Source organism: Ylistrum balloti, unplaced genomic scaffold (assembly GCF_031769215.1).
Source record: "Ylistrum balloti isolate Yb309-2 unplaced genomic scaffold, AGI_CSIRO_Ybal_v1 Utg370000, whole genome shotgun sequence".
Classification (NCBI taxonomy): domain Eukaryota; kingdom Metazoa; phylum Mollusca; class Bivalvia; order Pectinida; family Pectinidae; genus Ylistrum; species Ylistrum balloti.
This window is the reverse complement of record NW_026782078.1, coordinates 1,016,390-1,037,948: the sequence shown is the minus strand read 5'-3', so window position 1 is coordinate 1,037,948 and position 21,559 is coordinate 1,016,390. Positions and strand designations below refer to the sequence as shown.

General features: G+C 34.1%; 1 protein-coding gene across 1 annotated transcript in view; it reads left to right on the top strand.

Annotated features, from left to right (window-relative positions):
• LOC132548095 (TBC1 domain family member 10A-like) overlaps positions 1–21,559 on the top strand; it is a 32,305-nt gene that overhangs the window by 7,012 nt on the left and 3,734 nt on the right. The window contains exons 4-6 of the mRNA XM_060211918.1: positions 18,664–18,770; positions 18,919–19,099; positions 19,691–19,765. Coding sequence (XP_060067901.1) covers positions 18,664–18,770; positions 18,919–19,099; positions 19,691–19,765 — 363 coding nt within the window. The remainder of the gene's footprint in view (positions 1–18,663; positions 18,771–18,918; positions 19,100–19,690; positions 19,766–21,559) is intronic.

Sequence of the window (21,559 nt, the reverse complement as noted above, 5' to 3'; positions counted from 1 at the left end):
TTGATCCTTACCCAGGGCAGGTTTGCAGGTGAAGGTCTGAGATGTATGGTTTGATCCTTACCCAGGGCAGGTTTGCAGGTGAAGGTCTGAGATGTATGGTTTGATCCTTACCCAGGGCAGGTTTGCAGGTGAAGGTCTGAGATGTATGGTTTGATCCTTACCCAGGGCAGGTTTGCAGGTGAAGGTCTGAGATGTATGGTTTGATCCTTACCCAGGGCAGGTTTACAGGTGAAGATCTGAGATGTATGGTTTGATCCTTACCCAGGGCAGGTGTGCAGGTGCAGATATGAGATTTTGGTGTGATCCTTACCCAGGGCAGGTTTGCAGGTGAAGATCTGAGATGTATGGTTTGATTTGCTAACCTGTATGCTTTATGTTCCTCACGAAGCTGAGATTTGAGATTGTCCCTTACTGTGGTGGTTCTGTCCTTTGTAAGACACACTACCACATTTGATTTTGATGGTATATAATGGTGTCTCCTGCAATGTGTTCTGTGAGGTAGCCACCAGCTAATACAAGGAAACACTCAGACACTGTCTCAAAATTATCCAGGCTGTTGATGTAGTAATAAGCCTAACAAAACAGCCGTCATCTTTTTATTAGAGGTGACTATTGAGGCCAAAAAAGCTGTCATGATAGTTTTGCGATGGGTTTTAGACGGTTTTAACAGAACTTTGTGATTACTGATGATCAAGTTGGCTTTAACAAATTGATTGTAAATAGAATTTAGTCATGTTTGTTGACAACTTGAATAATTCACATGGTCCATGAGGCTACTTTGCTACAGGTATATGAGGGTCATTGTCAGTTTTGACCTTCTTCTAAGATCCCAAGAGTCCAATATGTTAAAAACTTTCATGCAATACCTCTAATCCTAATATCTACATTTGGCAAGTGGGAACCTGGGATGAATTATTACTATATCTCCATATATAAATGACCTTGCCCAACTTTCAAGGTACCAGATCAAAATATGTATACAACTTCAAGAATTGTCCTCTCAAGTTTCAGATATCCCAGAGTCTTGATATTTAGCAAGCAGGTACCTGGGGTAAAATGCTATAAAGCACCTTTATATACATGACCTTGGTCTAATTCCAAGGTCATTGCAGTCAGATGTTAAACACTTTCAGAATTCTATGATTTTGCAGATGTCTGATATCCTGTTTATTAATCAGTAGATATCTGGGCGGAGTTACTATAAAGATTTACAACATGAATGACCTTGGTATACTGTCAAACTTCCACGAATCAAACTTTTCTCGATGTATTAGAGGTTTTGTCTAGTCCCAAATTTTATTTCTATATATTACTACTAACTTACCCCCACTTTGAATCAAAGTTCTTTTAAAATTTAACTTTTCGCTGTATCAAAGTTTTAGCTTTAGTAGAGCGCTACCTGGCAATGGATTACGATAGCCTGCTATCATTAGCTCTGTGTTACAGGGTTAATTAATAACTGGACACTGATTAGAATTTTGTTGCTTACTTACAAGCCGTGGTATGTAATCAAAGATACAGGGACATAGTGTGATGTTCACTGACGCCATTGTGGTGATAGCATTTAGTTGGGTCTAATTTACAGAATTTTTAAAGCATCTGGAAGAAATCCTATCACTTGTATGATGATTTCACTCATTTCCAAAACATCACTTTTTAGTTTTAAGCATAAAAACAAGAGAAACATGGTGATTTATTTGTCAATCATGCATTTTCCGATAGATTCAGGCTAGCCATTGTCAGTACATCGGCAAACATTCTTGTAATTTCTACAGCCGAAGATGTGTGATGTTAGTGCTGTCGTTTCTGGACAAAATACATTATGATCTGCTTTTTTTTTTTTAATTCATTAGTGCCTGTAACATTTATGTATCAGTCCTAAAATAATTGCTGTAACACGTGAAGACCACTTTAATGCTGCGCGTCATTTCATTTAAGATTGACCCATGAAATGCATTTACTGTGTGGCTGAAGGATCGATTTCACATCGATTTCCATTTAAAGTTATTTATTTTTTCATGAATGAAAATGTTTTGTTTAAAGATAAAAACGCATCTTTTCATTTAATCTTGTGTTTTGGTATTTGGTGTGTTTGTTCAGGTAGAAATAATGTGTAATCAATTATATATAGCCATGTACATGAAAATGTTGATATAGCCAACCACACATGATTCAAAGTCTTGATGTATCAAAGTTTTTTTGGTAGTCTATCAAACTTCAAAACATGGAAGTTTGACTGTACTTACAAGGTCATAAGTGTCAAAATTTAGGAATCTAGAAGATTCAAAGTCCTGATATTTGACTTGCAGGTACCCGAAATATTGTACTATAAAGTTTTTTTTTCATATAGATGACCTTAACCTATCAGATATATTGAAAACCTAAAGAAAAACATTATCCTAGGATTTAGATTGTCAAACTATGATGTCAGTAAGCAATGGTAATCTATGTCTAACATGGTGTGTTTAGGTCAAAGGTTAACTTTGAATTCTCACTATGGTCAAAAGTTAATCTAGACTGTGGTTGGTAAACAGCTTTAAGAATCTTCTCAAGTTACATAAGACCTTGGGTCATGTATTTGACCAGTGAGTACCTTGGAGGGAGTGTTATAAAGTTTCCTCATTTAATGACCTTGACCTTTTTATCATGGTCACAGGAATGAAATGTTCATGAAACTTTGAATAACATGTGATCAATTGATCATTGGCTATGTTAACAGGTACAGTAATACAATTATATTCCATTATACATTGTCACTTGATAAAACCTTGAGACACATTGATAACAAACAACAGTATGATGTTGTAAATTTCAGGAAACAGGAATATTCTTGTTGAAATATTGGTTAAGTTTTTAACATTACAATAGAGGGATGACTGAAAGTGTAGTGTATTTATTGTTGAATGTTAAACAACTAATGGTGACAAGGTATGTAGTTGGTGTGTTCAGTAGTACTCCAATCATGTTCTGATTACAGTTAAGGAGAGGAAGGATATGACTGTAGAAGTCAATGGTATGGTATTTTATGCCATGTTAATAGCACAAGTGAAAATTGATATTGACTACTATACTGTCTTTATGTGTACTGACGTCACGGAGATGTTCTGAAATATCATGTCAGAAAGCTCATCTGGATATCCGATATTATGTCAGTGAGGGAGTGTTGTTGTACTACAATCAACTTCAGGAATTATATCAGTTTTATATTTAAACTTCACAAGCTTGCTGCTAGAACAATTTCATGTGCTTCTACTTACAAAGACTGGCAACCATTTGATAAGAAAAGGGTTGTGCAGTGTATCACAAATGTGTTATAAGGCTATTGATAATCATACACCATACTACATAACATAAATGCTGCATGATCATTCAATCCTTTATTCATCACAGACACACTTACACTGATTAGCACTGTAAATTATGCATTCTCTTAGACTTGCAGCAAACCACATTAGTATGTGTACTTCCAAAACAAATCTTTGGTTATATTATGAAGATGTGTAACAACTACTTGAAAACATCCTTTTTTTTACATCTCTTTGTATCAGTGTCTTTTTCTGTCTTTGATTTAGAATTTTCCTTTAGCAAACTTAAGAAACCGTGTTTGATCCGTGGGGAAGGCACAGAGTGTGCTTTCTCCTTACAGTTATTGCCCTGAGTTCTTTCTGGTGACAAGGGCTAAAACCTGGACTGAAGTCAAGGGTTCAGATGTAAACACTGTGTAAGAGCAAAGGGAACTTTCCTCAGCTCAGTCGATAATGTTGCAGATATGGAAGCTGGAACAGGTTGGATCCCCATTAAAAGCTTCACTTGTCTTTCTGTTACACTTGATAATTATGAATTTTTATTTCACTTTACTACACTTAGTGAAGAGTGTTTTTATTACCTTTACATTAATATTACATGCATTTGACCTTGAACAAAATAAATTATTTTTTCTTAATGTGTGAAGGACAGATGTTAAATGAAATATGCACTTGAGTTATGGAGGTGTAGGTGTATAGGAATTCCTTCCAACTGTAACCTGTGTATTTGAGGTTTAGATCCAACACAATTTACATATGCTTCAGATGTTTTCTCTACTGTATTTTAAACACTATACATACCAAGTATAGATTTGCTAAGGGAATAGTGTGTGCAATAAGGGTCTGCAGTTGCAGAGTGGTTAAGATGTCTGACCATTTTATCACCATATCCCTCCACCTCTGGGTCACAGGTTCGAGGCCTGCATGGGGCAATAGCCAGGTACTGGCCGCAGATCGGTGTTTTTTCTCCATAAATTGGCTTTCTTCTATCACCCAAACCAGGCAGGTCCGTAAGAAACCCTGATTGTTAATAGGATGTATACCATAGATGTAATCTTATCAATTGTAGATGTTATGTTTTATTGAAGGAAACACTGTCTTTCTTTTTAAAAAAGGAGAAAAAACTGTGTTATTTCAGTGTTTTCCATTTCTACCTTTTCTAAATTCAATTTGAAGTTTTATTTATATCAACAAACTAGCTTGTTCCACCATAACATTACTATGTATATAGTAGCAGTATTATGATGTAATAGGTTGATGTTGTCATATGATTATCTTGACTATGAAAATGTACTATTGTAGCAAAAGTTGGTCCTGTAATCAGTATTATAACACTCATTGTGTAACTACTCTGTTCTCAGTGTTATAGCATCAATTACATAACTACCCTGTTATCAGTGTAATAACACCCATTAAATAACTACTCTGTTATCATTGTTATGATACTGGTCACAAAACTACCCTATCATCAGTGTAATAACACCCATTACATAATTACCCTGTTATCAGTATAATAACACCCATTACATAACTACCCTGTTATCAGTGTAATAACACCCATTACATAATTACGCTGTTATCAGTATAATAACACCCATTACATAACTACCCTGTTATCAGTGTAATAACACCCATTACATAATTACGCTGTTATCAGTATAATAACACCCATTACATAACTACCCTGTTATCAGTGTAATAACACCCATTACATAACTACCCTGTTATCAGTGTAATAACACCCATTACATACCTACCCTGTTATCAGTGTAATAACACCCATTACATAACTGCCCTGCCATCAGTGTAATAACACCCATTACATAACTACCCTGTTATCAGTGTAATAATACCCATTACATAACTACCCTGTTATCAGTGTAATAACACCATTACATAACTGCCCTGTCATCAGTGTAATAACACCCATTACATAACTTCATAACATCATATGCATTGTAATGTCAGCTAACAAATTCATACAGTATCACCATCATCACCATATAAAAGTATATATCAGCCTGATCAATTTTCATCCTGACTGATTGAAAAAGTAGTGACAATCTTACAATAAATCTATTTCTATTTCATAGGAGACTTATGAAACCTGCCATGAATTTTCTTTCACCTTGCCAGATACTTCCTAAAATGAAAAATTCTTGGAATTATTTTTAAGTCTCCTCTAATTGAATGAAATGGAAACTTATGTAAGATCCTCCATCCATCATTACGTCAATGATTGTTTCTACAACTTGACCCAGAAATGTTCCAATTTAAGGAGGATCTGGTTCAGATAGATTGTATTATAAGTGATAAGTGAAAACCCCAGCCGTCATCTGTTCAGTCTATATAGAGACTACAATGAAAATTGTTTTGTGTAAAAGTGTCTGCTGTCGCATCCTTTGTCATTTGAATCAATCACATCTCTAGGTACATTATCTTGGTTGCAAGTCATACAACTGTTCTGTGGCTCAGAATCAATGGTCTGCATATTTCTATGTCTACAACCTTGGTGTTTTGTGACTCAGCGAGTTAGTTATGAACTCACTGTAGGTCATTATCCTGGATATTTTGTGACTCGGAGAATCAATTATCTACTCACTTGAGGTCTTTTAACCCTTATGTTTTATGACTCGGGGAGTCAGTGATCTTCTTACCGAAGGTCTTTATCCTTGATATTTTGTGACTCAGGGAGTCAATGACCTACTCACTGTAGGTCTATGACTTTGATGTTTTGTGACATGGAGAGTTAATGATCTACTCACTCCAGGTCTTTATTCTTGATATTTTGTGACTTGAGGAGTCAATGACCTACTCACCGTAGGTCTATGACCTTGATGATTTGTGACTCAGAGAGTCAATGACCTACTCACTATAGGTCTATGACCTGGATGATTTGTGACTCAGAGAGTCAATGACCTACTCACTGTAGGTCTATGACTTGATGTTTTGTGACATGGAGAGTTAATGATCTACTCACTCTAGGTCTTTATTCTTGATATTTTGTAACTCAGGGAGTCAATGACCTACTCACCGTAGGTCTATGACCTTGATGATTTGTAACTCAGGGAGTCAATGACCTACTCACCGTAGGTCAATGACCTTGATGTTTTGTGACCCGGGGAGTCACTGACCGATTTATCTCTTGGTCTTTTTGATTATCAGTCACAGTGAACTTCCAGCTGTTTTGTGATGTGGAGAATCAATGATCTACACATCTCAATGTCTCTGATCTTGATTATTGGTCATACAGCACATACACTGTTTAGTAAAATCAATACATATTTAACTTTGCTCCCCATCCTGACAAAAACAAAACAAACAAAAAATGCTATTTCTTTATACTAATAGGATCAGATGTTAATGGCAGATTTCCAAACAAATGATGATAGCATGTTTACTTTGGAGTGTACTAGAGTTTCTCTGATCTCAGGTCAGTGACTTTACCAAAAAAAGGAGGATGTTGATTTGCTGCGTTGAAATATCAAATTATCAGTTCATTAAGTCCTAGCAATACTGGAACAAACTTTGGAATTATTCATCAGTGTCATTGACACATAGGTCAAGGTCATCATTAGACTAGACAGTAATGTTTGTGAAGAATCAAATTTTCATTATGGTATAAGCATTAAATGTAGTGTTTTCTGTATGTTTGAACAGTATATCTTAATAATTCATATATTTCATAGTATAAAGATTTTTCGATGGAAAATGTGATCTAAAGTTATAATTGATCAGACAAAGATTACTTTAGGTAGTCAGAACTGAAATGTTGGAGATTTTTTTGTTGAAGTATTTTTTAAAGCTTATTGGGTAATTAATTTTAAAACTTAGATAGAGATTGTAAATAATATAAACAGTATAGAATACATAAAAAATAAATACAGTGTACAAGCAGTGTGAACACTGAGTCAAAGCTAGAACAAGACTTTCTTTAAAAGTAAAAATCTTTACTTCCAAAAATTGTCCTGTGCTGGTGTATGTTCTTTTTTTATATCAATACATTATTTCTTTTTGTATTTTTTTTAACTGCTTAAAACAAATTGCTGAAAAGTGGATTGCTAACATATCTATTTCAGTTAAACAAAAGGGTGTATTCTTCCTCCATTTTACTGAACCACCTGTTCCATCGTGATGAGATAACTTGCTAGTGTTCTTTGATGTAAGATATAGATGCATTATGAAGACTGCACTGTTTCTTAGGTTTACACAAATTCAAATCACATGTGTCAGGTTTGGACCTGTGACTCATACAGTACAGTCACTGGTTCTATTACACCTACCCTGCTGTGAAACTACATACAGGGATCCAAACATACAAATGATGAATAAACATTTTATTAATTAGATTTGTATCCAGATAAATTGTATCTGGTTAGTTCATGGTCTAGTAACCATTTAATTCTCAATGTCAGAAGGTACAATTTCATAACAAAAAGGCAAGCTGAAAGTCTACACTAAATTTAATTGCTTGTACTCTGGTCATTGAGACTTTAAGTTGGTGTGTGTTTGCCTAAGAGATCCACGGCTGGCAGCAGGTGCTCACACTCCAGCTCAGTGTCACCACATGATTTTCCATTTCTAGATAAGATTATGAAAGTCTGTTACATTGTGTGGAGGGCTTTAATCTGTCCCTTGTGTACTGTGTATGTAAATATTACATGCAGGAAGTGTTCTTCTAATCATGTAATAGCTGGTACAAGTTGATACAATCAGTCATGTTTTCTGTATACAGATAGTTGTCAGAGTATACTACAGATAGTTGTCACTGTATGCTACAGATAGTTGTCACGGTATACTACAGATAGTTGTCACGGTTTACTACAGATAGTTGTCACTGTATGCTACAGATAGTTGTCACTGTATGCTACAGATAGTTGTCACGGTATACTACAGATAGTTGTCACGGTATACTACAGATAGTTGTCACGGTATACTACAGATAGTTGTCACGGTATACTACAGATAGTTGTCACGGTATACTACAGATAGTTGTCACGGTATACTACAGATAGTTGTCACGGTATACTACAGATAGTTGTCACGGTTTACTACAGATAGTTGTCATGGTATACTACAGATAGTTGTCAGAGTATACTACAGATAGTTGTCACTGTATGCTACAGATAGTTGTCACGGTTTACTACAGATAGTTGTCACTGTATGCTACAGATAGTTGTCACTGTATGCTACAGATAGTTGTCATGGTATACTACAGATAGTTGTCAGAGTATACTACAGATAGTTGTCACAGTATACTACAGATAGTTGTCAGAGTATACTACAGATAGTTGTCACAGTATACTACAGATAGTTGTCATGGTATACTACAGATAGTTGTCACGGTATACTACAGATAGTTGTCACGGTATACTACAGATAGTTGTCATGGTATACTACAGATAGTTGTCATGGTATACTACAGATAGTTGTCACGGTATACTACAGATAGTTGTCACGGTATACTACAGATAGTTGTCACGGTATACTACAGATAGTTGTCATGGTATACTACAGATAGTTGTCAGAGTATACTACAGATAGTTGTCACAGTATACTACAGATAGTTGTCATGGTATACTACAGATAGTTGTCACAGTATACTACAGATAGTTGTCAGAGTATACTACAGATAGTTGTCACTGTATGCTACAGATAGTTGTCACAGTATACTACAGATAGTTGTCACAGTATACTACAGATAGTTGTCACAGTATACTACAGATAGTTGTCACGGTATACTACAGATAGTTGTCACTGTATGCTACAGATAGTTGTCACTGTATACTACAGATAGTTGTCACTGTATACTACAGATAGTTGTCACTGTATGCTACAGATAGTTGTCACGGTTTACTACAGATAGTTGTCACTGTATGCTACAGATAGTTGTCACGGTTTACTACAGATAGTTGTCATGGTATACTACAGATAGTTGTCAGAGTATACTACAGATAGTTGTCAGAGTATACTACAGATAGTTGTCACGGTATACTACAGATAGTTGTCACGGTATACTTCAGATAGTTGTCACGGTATACTACAGATAGTTGTCACTGTATGCTACAGATAGTTGTCACGGTATACTACAGATAGTTGTCAGGGTATGCTACAGATAGTTGTCAGGGTATGCTACAGATAGTTGTCACGGTATGCTACAGATAGTTGTCATGGTATACTACAGATAGTTGTCACGGTATACTACAGATAGTTGTCACGGTATACTTCAGATAGTTGTCACGGTATACTACAGATAGTTGTCACTGTATGCTACAGATAGTTGTCACGGTATGCTACAGATAGTTGTCACGGTATACTACAGATAGTTGTCACGGTATACTACAGATAGTTGTCACTGTATGCTACAGATAGTTGTCACGGTATGCTACAGATAGTTGTCACTGTATGCTACAGATAGTTGTCACGGTATACTACAGATAGTTGTCATGGTATACTACAGATAGTTGTCACGGTATACTACAGATAGTTGTCAATGTAGATACACACACTTGTAACTATAATACAGACACTTGTAACTATAATACAGACACTTGTAACTATGATACAGACACTTGTAACTCTGTAATACAGACACTTGTAACTCTATAATACAGACACTTGTAACTATAAAACAGACATTTGTAACTATATAATATAGACAGTTGTCACTGTATAGTACAGACAGATGTCACTGTATAGTACAGACAGATGTCACTGTATAGTACAGACAGATGTCACTGTATAGTATCGGCAATTGTCACTGTATAGTACAGACAGTTGCCACTGTATAGTGCAGACAGTTGTCACTGTATAGTACAGACAATTGTCACTTGTCACTGTATAGTACAGACAGTTGTCACTGTATAGTACAGACAATTGTCACTTGTCACTGTATAGTGCAGACATTTGTCACTGTATAGTTCAGACAGTTGTCACTGTATAGTACAGACAGATGTCACTGTATAGTACAGACAGTTGTCACTGTATACTACAGACAGTTGTCACTGTATAGTGCACACATTTGTCACTGTATAGTTCAGACAGTTTTCACTGTATAGTACAGACAGTTGCCTTTGTATAGTACAGACAGATGTCACTGTATATAGTACAGACAGTTGTCACTGTATAGTACAGACAATTGTCACTTGTCACTGTATAGTGCAGACAGATGTCACTGTATAGTACAGACAGTTGTCACTGTATAGTGCAGACAGTTGCCACTGTATAGTACAGACAGTTGTCACTGTATAGTACAGACAATTGTCAATGTATAGTACAGACAGTTGTCACTGTATAGTACAGACAATTGTCACTGTATAGTACAGACAGTTGCCACTGTATAGTACAGACAGTTGTCACTGTATAGTACAGACAATTGTCACTTGTCAATGTATAGTGCAGACAGTTGCCACTGTATAGTACAGACAGTTGTCACTGTATAGTACATACAGTTGTCACTGTATACTACAGACAATTGTCACTGTATAGTACAGACAATTGTCACTGTATAGTACCGGCAATTGTCACTGTATAGTACAGACAGTTGCCTTTGTATAGTACAGACAGATGTCACTGTATATAGTACAGACAGCTGTCACTGTATAGTACAGACAATTGTCACTTGTCACTGTATAGTGCAGACAGATGTCATTGTATAGTGCAGAGAGTTGTCACTGTATAGTACAGACAATTGTCACTGTATAGTACAGACAGATGTCACTGTATAGTGCAGACAGTTGCTACTGTATAGTACTGACAGTAGTCACTGTATAGTACAGACAGATGTCACTGTATAGTACAGACAGTTGTCACTGTATAGTACAGACAGATGTCACTGTATAGTACAGACAGTTGTCACTGTATAGTACAGACAGATGTCACTGTATGGTACAGACAGTAGTACAGACAGTTGTCACTGTATAGTACAGACAGTAGTACAGACAATTGTCACTGTATAGTACAGACAGATGTCACTGTATAGTACAGACAGATATCACTGTATAATGTAGATAGATATAGGTCTTATCAATGAGGATGTTGACTCTGTAGTGCAAACAGTTGTCACTGCCTATTTATAGGTAAGGTGACACGTTTCTATAAATAAAAATCTACCAGCTTGAATCATGACCCTGTTGGATGTAGATTATTTTTCTCTCTGATTACATCAACACATTTGCCAGCATTGAATTCCAACATGTATGCTGTGAAGGAACTATTCATCAAACTAAACATGTACATTCCAATCAGCTTCCACATGTCTATTTATAGGCCTTATCAGTAAGATATTTGATTCAGCAAACTGGTTGTATCCGGGGTCAGGTGACCTTAACTAATTTACATGTCAACGTTATTGCACAAAGCTGACTGGCTAATTTACATATCTCCATGATTCCTCTCAGATGACCCTGACTTATTTACATAATATCTTCCGGAGGTGAACTTGACTAATTTACATATGTCATTGATTCGTCTCAACTGACGCAGACAAACTTGCATATCTCCGTGATTCCTACTGTTTTCTCTGTTTATCTTCTTGGGTATAAGAGATACTTATAAATGTATGTGCCTATATCACCCCTTAGTAAGTTATCAAAAAGGTTTTACATATAGAACATAAATCATGTGGCAAATTATTATTTGCTCTTTCACTTTCATATTAAGATAGATACTGGTAGTATTGTGCTGTGGATTGTTTACTTTAGTTAGAACCTTGGAGCTTTAAATTTCAGAAAATTTGTAATTGATTAAAAGGCAATTTTGACATTTAAAAAAAATTGAAATCAGTTTGGCAGTGTAATGAATTAGTCAGTTATTGTTATCTGAATTAGAAATTGTATCTGTCTCTTGATGATCTGTTAAATATTTGTTGGTTAAAAACAACCCAGTCTGTATATCTTAGACTCAGAAAAAACCTCAGCATGAAAAGTGTTAAAATGACGGAAGTCATTGAGAGATGGGACCTGCCATAAAAGTGTTCCCACAGTCATGCTTGAGTAAAACGCTGATATTACCAATTAAACTGTGTAGAAACGCTACTTGTGATTGATAGGGTGGGTGTGTGTATCTCACAGGTACCGTGTAGAGATAGTACAAGTGCAAGCCAATGCCATGCTCCATATACCCTGTATAGAGAGTTGGATGCACCATGTTAAAACCATTCATTTATTGTTGATACCAGTTGGCTTACTTTTAATAGTACATCAAGCTATAATAAATTTACAAACAAGTCGCAAAATTTTATTTTATAGTTTTAATATGCTTGTTTTTGTGACCTACATTTAAATGAACAAAACTGCTGGTAACGCTTTAAATCTTTTGAAGAATTTATGAAGTTAACCAGAGTCTATGGTATAGTGTGTTTTTAGCTCACCTGGCCTAGTGAGCTTATGCCGTGGTGAGTCATCAGTAGTCTGTCGTTCGTCTGTCTGGCGTACGGCGTCAGCTTTTTCCTTTAAATAACTTCTTCTCAATAACCAATGGACCAAATATTTTAATATTTGGCTGGTATGATCGGAGGATAAAATCTGGCAAAGTTTGTGAAGAGAAATGACCTTGATCTATATTCAAGGTCATACGAGTCAAATTTGTTGTTGTACATTTTAACAAATTCTGCCCATGAACTAATAGGACTAGAGGCATGATATTTTGCTGGTATGTTCCTAGGATAAGGCCTGATGAAGTTTGAAAAGAAATGACCTTGACTTATATTTAAGGTCACATGGATGAAATTCTTCAAAACATTTAAATGACTTTTCATAAACTAATCGACTGAGAGGCATGATATTTGGCTGGTATGTTCCTAAGATAAATCCTGACAAAGTGTGGAAAAATAAATGACCTTGATTGATTTTCAAGGTCACAGGGACAAATTTGTTTAAACATTTAAATGATGTCTTCTCATGAACTAAAAGGCCAAGAGGCATGACATTTGGCTGGCATATATACCTGGTGAGCATTGCAGGCCTCTTTTGGCCTCTTGTTTTGTATATTTATGAGTCCCCTAGTGATGAAACCGAGGAGGGGGTAGGGGCTATGGTTTTACAGTATAATGTTCTGTATCTACAGTGCATTGTTTTCATCTAAAGTGTGATGTTTTGTGTCTTTTGTGTCATAATTATTTATCTGTGGTGTAATATTATGTATCTGCAGTATAATGTCTTGTTTCTACACAATAATGTATAACTTTTTGTGTCTACATGGCAGTGTTCTGTATCTATAATCTATAATATAATGTTTTGTGATCTCATTATAATGTTTTGTGATCTCATTATAATGTTTTGTGATCTCTCATTATAATGTTTTGTGATCTCTCATTATAATGTTTTGTGATCTCATTATAATGTTTTGTGATCTCTCATTATAATGTTTTGTGATCTCTCATTATAATGTTTTGTGATCTCATTATAATGTTTTGTGATCTCTCATTATAATGTTTTGTGATCTCATTATAATGTTTTGTGATCTCTCATTATAATGTTTTGTGATCTCATTATAATGTTTTGTGATCTCTCATTATAATGTTTTGTGATCTCATTATAATGTTTTGTGATCTCTCATTATAATGTTTTGTGATCTCATTATAATGTTTTGTGATCTCTCATTATAATGTTTTGTGATCTCTCATTATTATGTTTTGTGATCTCTCATTATAATGTTTTGTGATCTCATTATAATGTTTTGTGATCTCATTATAATGTTTTGTGATCTCTCATTATAATGTTTTGTGATCTCATTATAATGTTTTGTGATCTCTCATTATAATGTTTTGTGATCTCATTATAATGTTTTGTGATCTCATTATACTGTTTTGTGATCTCATTATAATGTTTTGTGATCTCATTATAATGTTTTGTGATCTCTCATTATAATGTTTTGTGATCTCTCATTATAATGTTTTGTGATCTCATTATACTGTTTTGTGATCTCATTATAATGTTTTGTGATCTCTCATTATAATGTTTTGTGATCTCATTATAATGTTTTGTGATCTCTCATTATAATGTTTTGTGATCTCATTATAATGTTTTGTGATCTCATTATAATGTTTTGTGATCTCATTATAATGTTTTGTGATCTCTCATTATAATGTTTTGTGATCTCTCATTATAATGTTTTGTGATCTCTCATTATAATGTTTTGTGATCTCATTATACTGTTTTGTGATCTCATTATAATGTTTTGTGATCTCATTATAATGTTTTGTGATCTCTCATTATAATGTTTTGTGATCTCTCATTATAATGTTTTGTGATCTCATTATAATGTTTTGTGATCTCTCATTATAATGTTTTGTGATCTCATTATAATGTTTTGTGATCTCTCATTATAATGTTTTGTGATCTCTCATTATAATGTTTTGTGATCTCTCATTATAATGTTTTGTGATCTCATTATAATGTTTTGTGATCTCATTATAATGTTTTGTGATCTCTCATTATAATGTTTTGTGATCTCTCATTATAATGTTTTGTGATCTCATTATAATGTTTTGTGATCTCTCATTATAATGTTTTGTGATCTCTCATTATAATGTTTTGTGATCTCATTATAATGTTTTGTGATCTCATTATAATGTTTTGTGATCTCTCATTATAATGTTTTGTAATCTCATTATAATGTTTTGTGATCTCATTATAATGTTTTGTGATCTCATTATAATGTTTTGTGATGTTTTGTGATCTCATTATAATGTTTTGTGATCTCATTATAATGTTTTGTGATCTCTCATTATAATGTTTTGTGATCTCATTATAATGTTTTGTGATCTCTTATAATGTTTTGTGATCTCTCATTATAATGTTTTGTGATCTCATTATAATGTTTTGTGATCTCTCATTATAATGTTTTGTGATCTCTCATTATAATGTTTTGTGATCTCATTATACTGTTTTGTGATCTCATTATAATGTTTTGTGATCTCATTATAATGTTTTGTGATCTCTAAATATAATGTTTTGTGATCTCATTATAATGTTTTGTGATCTCTCATTATAATGTTTTGTGATCTCATTATAATGTTTTGTGATCTCATTATAATGTTTTGTGATCTCATTATAATGTTTTGTGATCTCATTATAATGTTTTGTGATCTCTCATTATAATGTTTTGTGATCTCATTATAATGTTTTGTGATCTCATTATAATGTTTTGTGATCTCTCATTATAATGTTTTGTGATCTCTCATTATAATGTTTTGTGATCTCATTATAATGTTTTGTGATCTCTCATTATAATGTTTTGTGATCTCATTATAATGTTTTGTGATCTCATTATAATGTTTTGTGATCTCTCATTATAATGTTTTGTGATCTCATTATAATGTTTTGTGATCTCTCATTATAATGTTTTGTGATCTCATTATAATGTTTTGTGATCTCTCATTATAATGTTTTGTGATCTCATTATAATGTTTTGTGATCTCTCATCTATAATGTTTTGTGATCTCTCATTATAATGTTTTGTGATCTCATTATAATGTTTTGTGATCTCTCATTATAATGTTTTGTGATCTCATTATAATGTTTTGTGATCTCTCATTATAATGTTTTGTGATCTCATTATACTGTTTTCTGATGATCTCTCATTATAATGTTTTGTGATCTCATTATAATGTTTTGTGATCTCATTATAATGTTTTGTGATCTCTCATTATAATGTTTTGTGATCTCATTATAATGTTTTGTGATCTCATTATAATGTTTTGTGATCTCTCATTATAATGTTTTGTGATCTCTCATTATAATGTTTTGTGATCTCTCATTATAATGTTTTGTGATCTCATTAAAATGTTTTGTGATCTCTCATTATAATGTTTTGTGATCTCATTATAATGTTTTGTGATCTCTCATTATAATGTTTTGTGATCTCATTATAATGTTTTGTGATCTCTCATTATCATGTTTTGTGATCTCATTATAATGTTTTGTGATTTGTGATCTCATTATAATGTTTTGTGATCTCTCATTATAATGTTTTGTGATCTCATTATAATGTTTTGTGATCTCTCATTATAATGTTTTGTGATCTCATTATAATGTTTTGTGATCTCATTATAATGTTTTGTGATCTCTCATTATAATGTTTTGTGATCTCATTATAATGTTTTGTGATCTCTCATTATAATGTTTTGTGATCTCATTATAATGTTTTGTGATCTCTCATTATAATGTTTTGTGATCTCATTATAATGTTTTGTGATCTCTCATTATAATGTTTTGTGATCTCATTATAATGTTTTGTGATCTCTCATTATAATGTTTTGTGATCTCATTATAATGTTTTGTGATTTGTGATCTCATTATAATGTTTTGTGATCTCTCATTATAATGTTTTGTGATCTCATTATTATGTTTTGTGATCTCTCATTATAATGTTTTGTGCTCTCATTATAATGTTTTGTGATCTCATTATAATGTTTTGTGATCTCTCATTATAATGTTTTGTGATCTCATTATAATGTTTTGTGATCTCATTATAATGTTTTATATTTACAGTATGATGTTTTGTGTCTGAAATGTAATGTTTTGTGTCTATAATGTAATGTTTTGTGTCTGTAATGTAATGCTTTGTGTCTATAATGTAATGTTTTGTGTCTACAGTGTAATGTTCTATATCTGCAGTGTAATGTTCTATATTTACAGTGTAATGTTTTGTGTCTGTAATGTAATGTTTTGTGTCTGTAATGTAATGCTTTGTGTCTGTAATGTAATGTTTTGTGTCTGTAATGTAATGTTTTGTGTCTACAGTGTAATGTTCTATATCTGCAGTGTAATGTTCTATATTTACAGTGTAATGTTTTGTGTCTGTAATGTAATGTTTTGTGTCTGTAATGTAATGTTTTGTGTTGTAATGTAATGCTTTGTGTCTGTAATGTAATGTTTTGTGTCTGTAATGTAATGTTTTGTGTCTGTAATGTAATGCTTTGTGTCTGTAATGTAATGTTTTGTGTCTGTAATGTAATGCTTTGTGTCTGTAATGTAATGTTTTGTGTCTACAGTGTTATGTTCTATATCTGCAGTGTAATGTTCTATATTTACAGTGTAATGTTTTGTGTCTGTAATGTAATGTTTTGTGTCTGTAATGTAATGTGTTGTGTCTGTAATGTAATGCTTTGTGTCTGTAATGTAATGTTTTGTGTCTGTAATGTAATGTTTTGTGTCTGTAATGTAATGCTTTGTGTCTGTAATGTAATGTTTTGTGTCTGTAATGTAATGCTTTGTGTCTGTAATGTAATGCTTTGTGTCTGTAATGTAATGTTTTGTGTCTGTAATGTAATGCTTTGTGTCTACAGTGTAATGTTCTATATTTACAGTGTAATGTTTTGTGTCGACAGTGTAATATGTGTAATATATGTTCAGTGTCCTAAGTGTAATATTTTGTGTCCTTATTGTAATGTTTTTTGTCTACAGTGTAATGTTCTATATTTACAGAATAATGTATTGTGTTGTTGGTGTAATGGTTTATGCTAACAGTGTAATGCTCTGTAGTGACAGTGTTAAGTTTTGTGTCTGTGTGTAATGTTCAGTGTTTAAATTATAATGTTTTGTATTGACAATCTAATGTGTTGTGTCTACAGTATATTTTTGTGTCTACAATGTGATGCTTTGTGTCTACAGTGTGATGCTTTGTGTCTACATTGTGATGCTTTCTCTCTACAGTGTGATGCTTTGTGTCTTCAGTGTGGTGCTTTGTGTCTACATTGTGATGCTGTGTGTCTACATTCTGATGCTTTGTGTCTAAAGTGTGATGCTGTGTGTCTACATTGTGATGTTTTGTGTCTACAGTGTGATGCTTTGTGTCTACATTGTGATGCTTTGTGTCTACATTGTGATGCTTTGTGTCTACAGTGTGATGCTTTGTGTCTTCAGTGTGGTGCTTTGTGTCTACATTGTGATGCTGTGTGTCTACATTCTGATGCTTTGTGTCTACAGTGTGATGCTGTGTGTCTACATTGTGATGTTTTGTGTCTACAGTGTGATGCTTTGTGTCTACAGTGTGATGCTTTGTGTCTACAGTGTGGTGCTTTGTGTCTACAGTGTGGTGCTTTGTGTCTACATTGTGATGCTTTGTGTCTACATTGTGATGCTTTGTGTCTACAGTGTGATGCTTTGTATCTACAGTGTGGTGCTTTGTGTCTACAGTGTGATGCTTTGTGTCTACAGTGTGATGCTTTGTGTCTTCAGTGTGATGCTTTGTGTCTACATTGTGATGCATTGTGTCTACATTGTGATGCTTTGTGTCTACAGTGTGATGCTTTGTGTCTACATTGTGGTGCTTTGTGTCTACAGTGTAATGATTTATGTCTCCAGTACACTAGTGTAATGGTTTGTATATACATTGTGACATTTTGTATCTACAGAATTACCTACAGCAGTCTGGAGATCCCAAGTGGATGGACGACATTAAGAAAGACCTACACCGACAGTTTCCCCTACACGAGATGTTCACTAGTAAAGATGGATATGGGTATGTTTATTTTACAAGAGCTAGACATATATTTTCAGTATTACACTTTTTCTAATCAAGAATTTACCTGTCCATTTTACCTGTACAAATATCTACTTTGATAAAGAATGTATACTTGTTTGATTCTGACTTTGTTTTACCTTCACAGTCAGGAAGACTTGTTTAAGATTCTGAAGGCGTACACTATCCACAACCCTAAGGATGGATACTGTCAGGCACAGGCTCCTATCGCTGCAGTCCTACTGATGCACATGCCTGCAGAACAGGCCTTCTGGTGTCTCGTGTCCATCTGTGAGAAGTACCTACCTGGTTATTTCAGTCCAGGGCTGGTCAGTGTATATTGCCTGATTATACTTTATAATGAAGTCTGATTTATGTTAATGATAGCCACAGCTAACTATAGGTGTATGTTTAATCACTGATTTATGTTAATGATAGCCACAGCTAACTATAGGTGTATGTTTAATCACTGATTTATGTTAATGATAGCCACAGCTAACTATAGGTGTATGTTTAATCACTGATTTATGTTAATGATAGCCACAGCTAACTATAGGTGTATGTTTAATCACTGATTTATGTTAATGATAGCCACAGCTAACTATAGGTGTATGTTTAATCACTGATTTATGTTAATGATAGCCACAGCTAACTATAGGTGTATGTTTAATCACTGATTTATGTTAATGATAGCCACAGCTAACTATAGGTGTATGTTTAATCACTGATTTATGTTAATGATAGCCACAGCTAACTATAGGTGTATGTTTAATCACTGATTTATGTTAATGATAGCCACAGCTAACTATAGGTGTATGTTTAATCATTAGTCAAGGTTATACAGTCAACAGTCATATCACTTGATGCTTTTAAACTTACCTGCCAATTTTAACTAATTCCAAATTTGTTTGTGTTGACAGGAAGCTGTACAAGTAGATGGTGATGTATTGTTTGGACTTGTAAAGAGAACATCCCCTACAATATATAAACATTTAGTAAGTATCAAGTTTAATTCAAATTTCCTCTATTTTGCCACAGTTTAATCTTGACATCCCGACTGGTCACATTGTACTGTCAACAGACTTACAAATGCTGATTAGCTATGCTGTCAACAGATTAACCAGAGGTGTCAAGATATACTGTCAACAGATTAAGCAGAGGTGTCAAGATATACTGTCAACAGATTAAGCAGAGGTGTCAAGATATACTGTCAACAGATTAACGAGATTTGTCTAGATATACTGTCAATTGGTTAACCACAGCTGTCTAGCTATAAAGTCTATGGGCTAATTAGTGGTATCTTGGTATACATTGTCCACGGGAAAACCAGGGGTATCCAGTTAACACTGTATACTCTATACTAAGAGAGAGAGAGAGAGAGAGATGGTTTAAAATGGTTCTTGTTAGTTTAGTAAAGCAATCTGAAATATTTCAGCAGTAGAATATGAAGCAGAATTTTTTTTATATTGTTGAGGCCACAGTGTGACTTTCTGCATGATATACTATCCCACCAGATATTTGGTAGCAATAATCCTATACTCAAGTGGCAATAATCCTACATTTATCATCTGTGTGGCAATAATCCTGTACCTGAGTGGCAATAATCCTACATATCACCTGTGTGGCAATAATCCTACATCATCTGTGTGACAATAATCCTACATCTATCATCTTTGTGGCAATTATCCTATATCTATCATCTCTGTGGCAATAATTCTATACCAGAGTGGCAATAATCCTACATCTATCATCTGTGTGGCAATAATCCTACATCATCTGTGTGACAATAATCCTACATTTATCATCTGTGTGACAATAATCCTACATTTATCATCTGTGCGGCAATAATCCTGTACCTGAGTGGCAATAATCCTACATATCACCTGTGTGGCAATAATCCTACATCATCTGTGTGACAATAATCCTACATCTATCATCTTTGTGGCAATTATCCTATATCTATCATCTCTGTGGCAATAATTCTATACCAGAGTGGCAATAATCCTACATCTATCATCTGTGTGGCAATAATCCCACATCATCTGTGTGACAATAATCCTACATTTATCATCTGTGTTACAATAATCCTACATTTATCATCTGTGTGGCAATAATCCTGTACCTGAGTGGCAATAATCCTACATATCACCTGTGTGGCAATAATCCTACATCATCTGTGTGACAATAATCCTACATCTATCATCTGTGTGGCAATAATTCTATACCTGAGTGGCAATAATCCTACATCTATCATCTGTGTGGCAATAGTTCTATACCTGAGTGGCAATAATCCTATATCTATCATCTTTGGGGCAATAATCCTATATCTATCGTCTGTGTGGCAATAATCCTACATCATCTGTGTGACAATAATCCTGCATCTATCGTCTGTGTGGCAATAATTCTATACCTGAGTGGTAATAATCCTGCATCTATCATCTAAGTGGCAATAATCCTAAATCTATCATCTGTGTGGCAATAATCCTAAATCTATCATCTATGTGGCAATAATCCTGCATTTATCATCTGTGTGGCAATAATCCTACATATCACCTGTGTGGCAATAATCCTACATCATCTGTGTGACAATAATCCTACATCTATCATCTTTGTGGCAATTATCCTATATCTATCATCTCTGTGGCAATAATTCTATACCAGAGTGGCAATAATCCTACATCTATCATCTGTGTGAGAGAGAGAGAGAGATCTGTGTGACAATAATCCTACATTTATCATCTGTGTTACAATAATCCTACATTTATCATCTGTGTGGCAATAATCCTGTA